General features: G+C 59.0%; 1 protein-coding gene across 1 annotated transcript in view; it reads right to left on the bottom strand.

Moving 5' to 3' along the window:
- Nucleotides 1–312, bottom strand: part of EMH_0065500 (uncharacterized protein) — a gene marked incomplete at both ends in the record, with an annotated part of 5,660 nt that overhangs the window by 4,914 nt on the left and 434 nt on the right. The window contains one exon of the mRNA XM_013498389.1: nt 208–310. Coding sequence (XP_013353843.1) covers nt 208–310 — 103 coding nt within the window. The remainder of the gene's footprint in view (nt 1–207; nt 311–312) is intronic.

Below are 312 nucleotides of genomic sequence, written 5' to 3' on the forward strand. Positions count from 1 at the left end.
CAGAGTCTTCACTGGTCTCTGCTGCAGCAGGAAGCGGATGAGCAGCAGAAGCAGCAGCAGCAGCTCTTCTCCCTAGGAGTGCAGCAGGAAAGGCAGCAAGTCCACCCGCAAAAGTTGTTGCTTGCTGCTGCTGCTGCTGCTGCTGCTGCTGTTGCTGCTGCTGCTGCTGCTGCTGCTGTTCACCATGGTGATCACGATGAGCCTCACGCGCATAGCGGGAGATTCCAGCAGCAGCTTGCTGCCTGCTGCTGCTGCTTCGGAGACTCTAGAGAGAGGCTCCCGCTGCTGCTGATGTTGCTGCTGCTGTTGCTG

Source organism: Eimeria mitis, genomic scaffold (genome assembly GCF_000499745.2).
Source record: "Eimeria mitis Houghton genomic scaffold, Emh_scaff3391, whole genome shotgun sequence".
NCBI lineage: Eukaryota > Apicomplexa > Conoidasida > Eucoccidiorida > Eimeriidae > Eimeria > Eimeria mitis.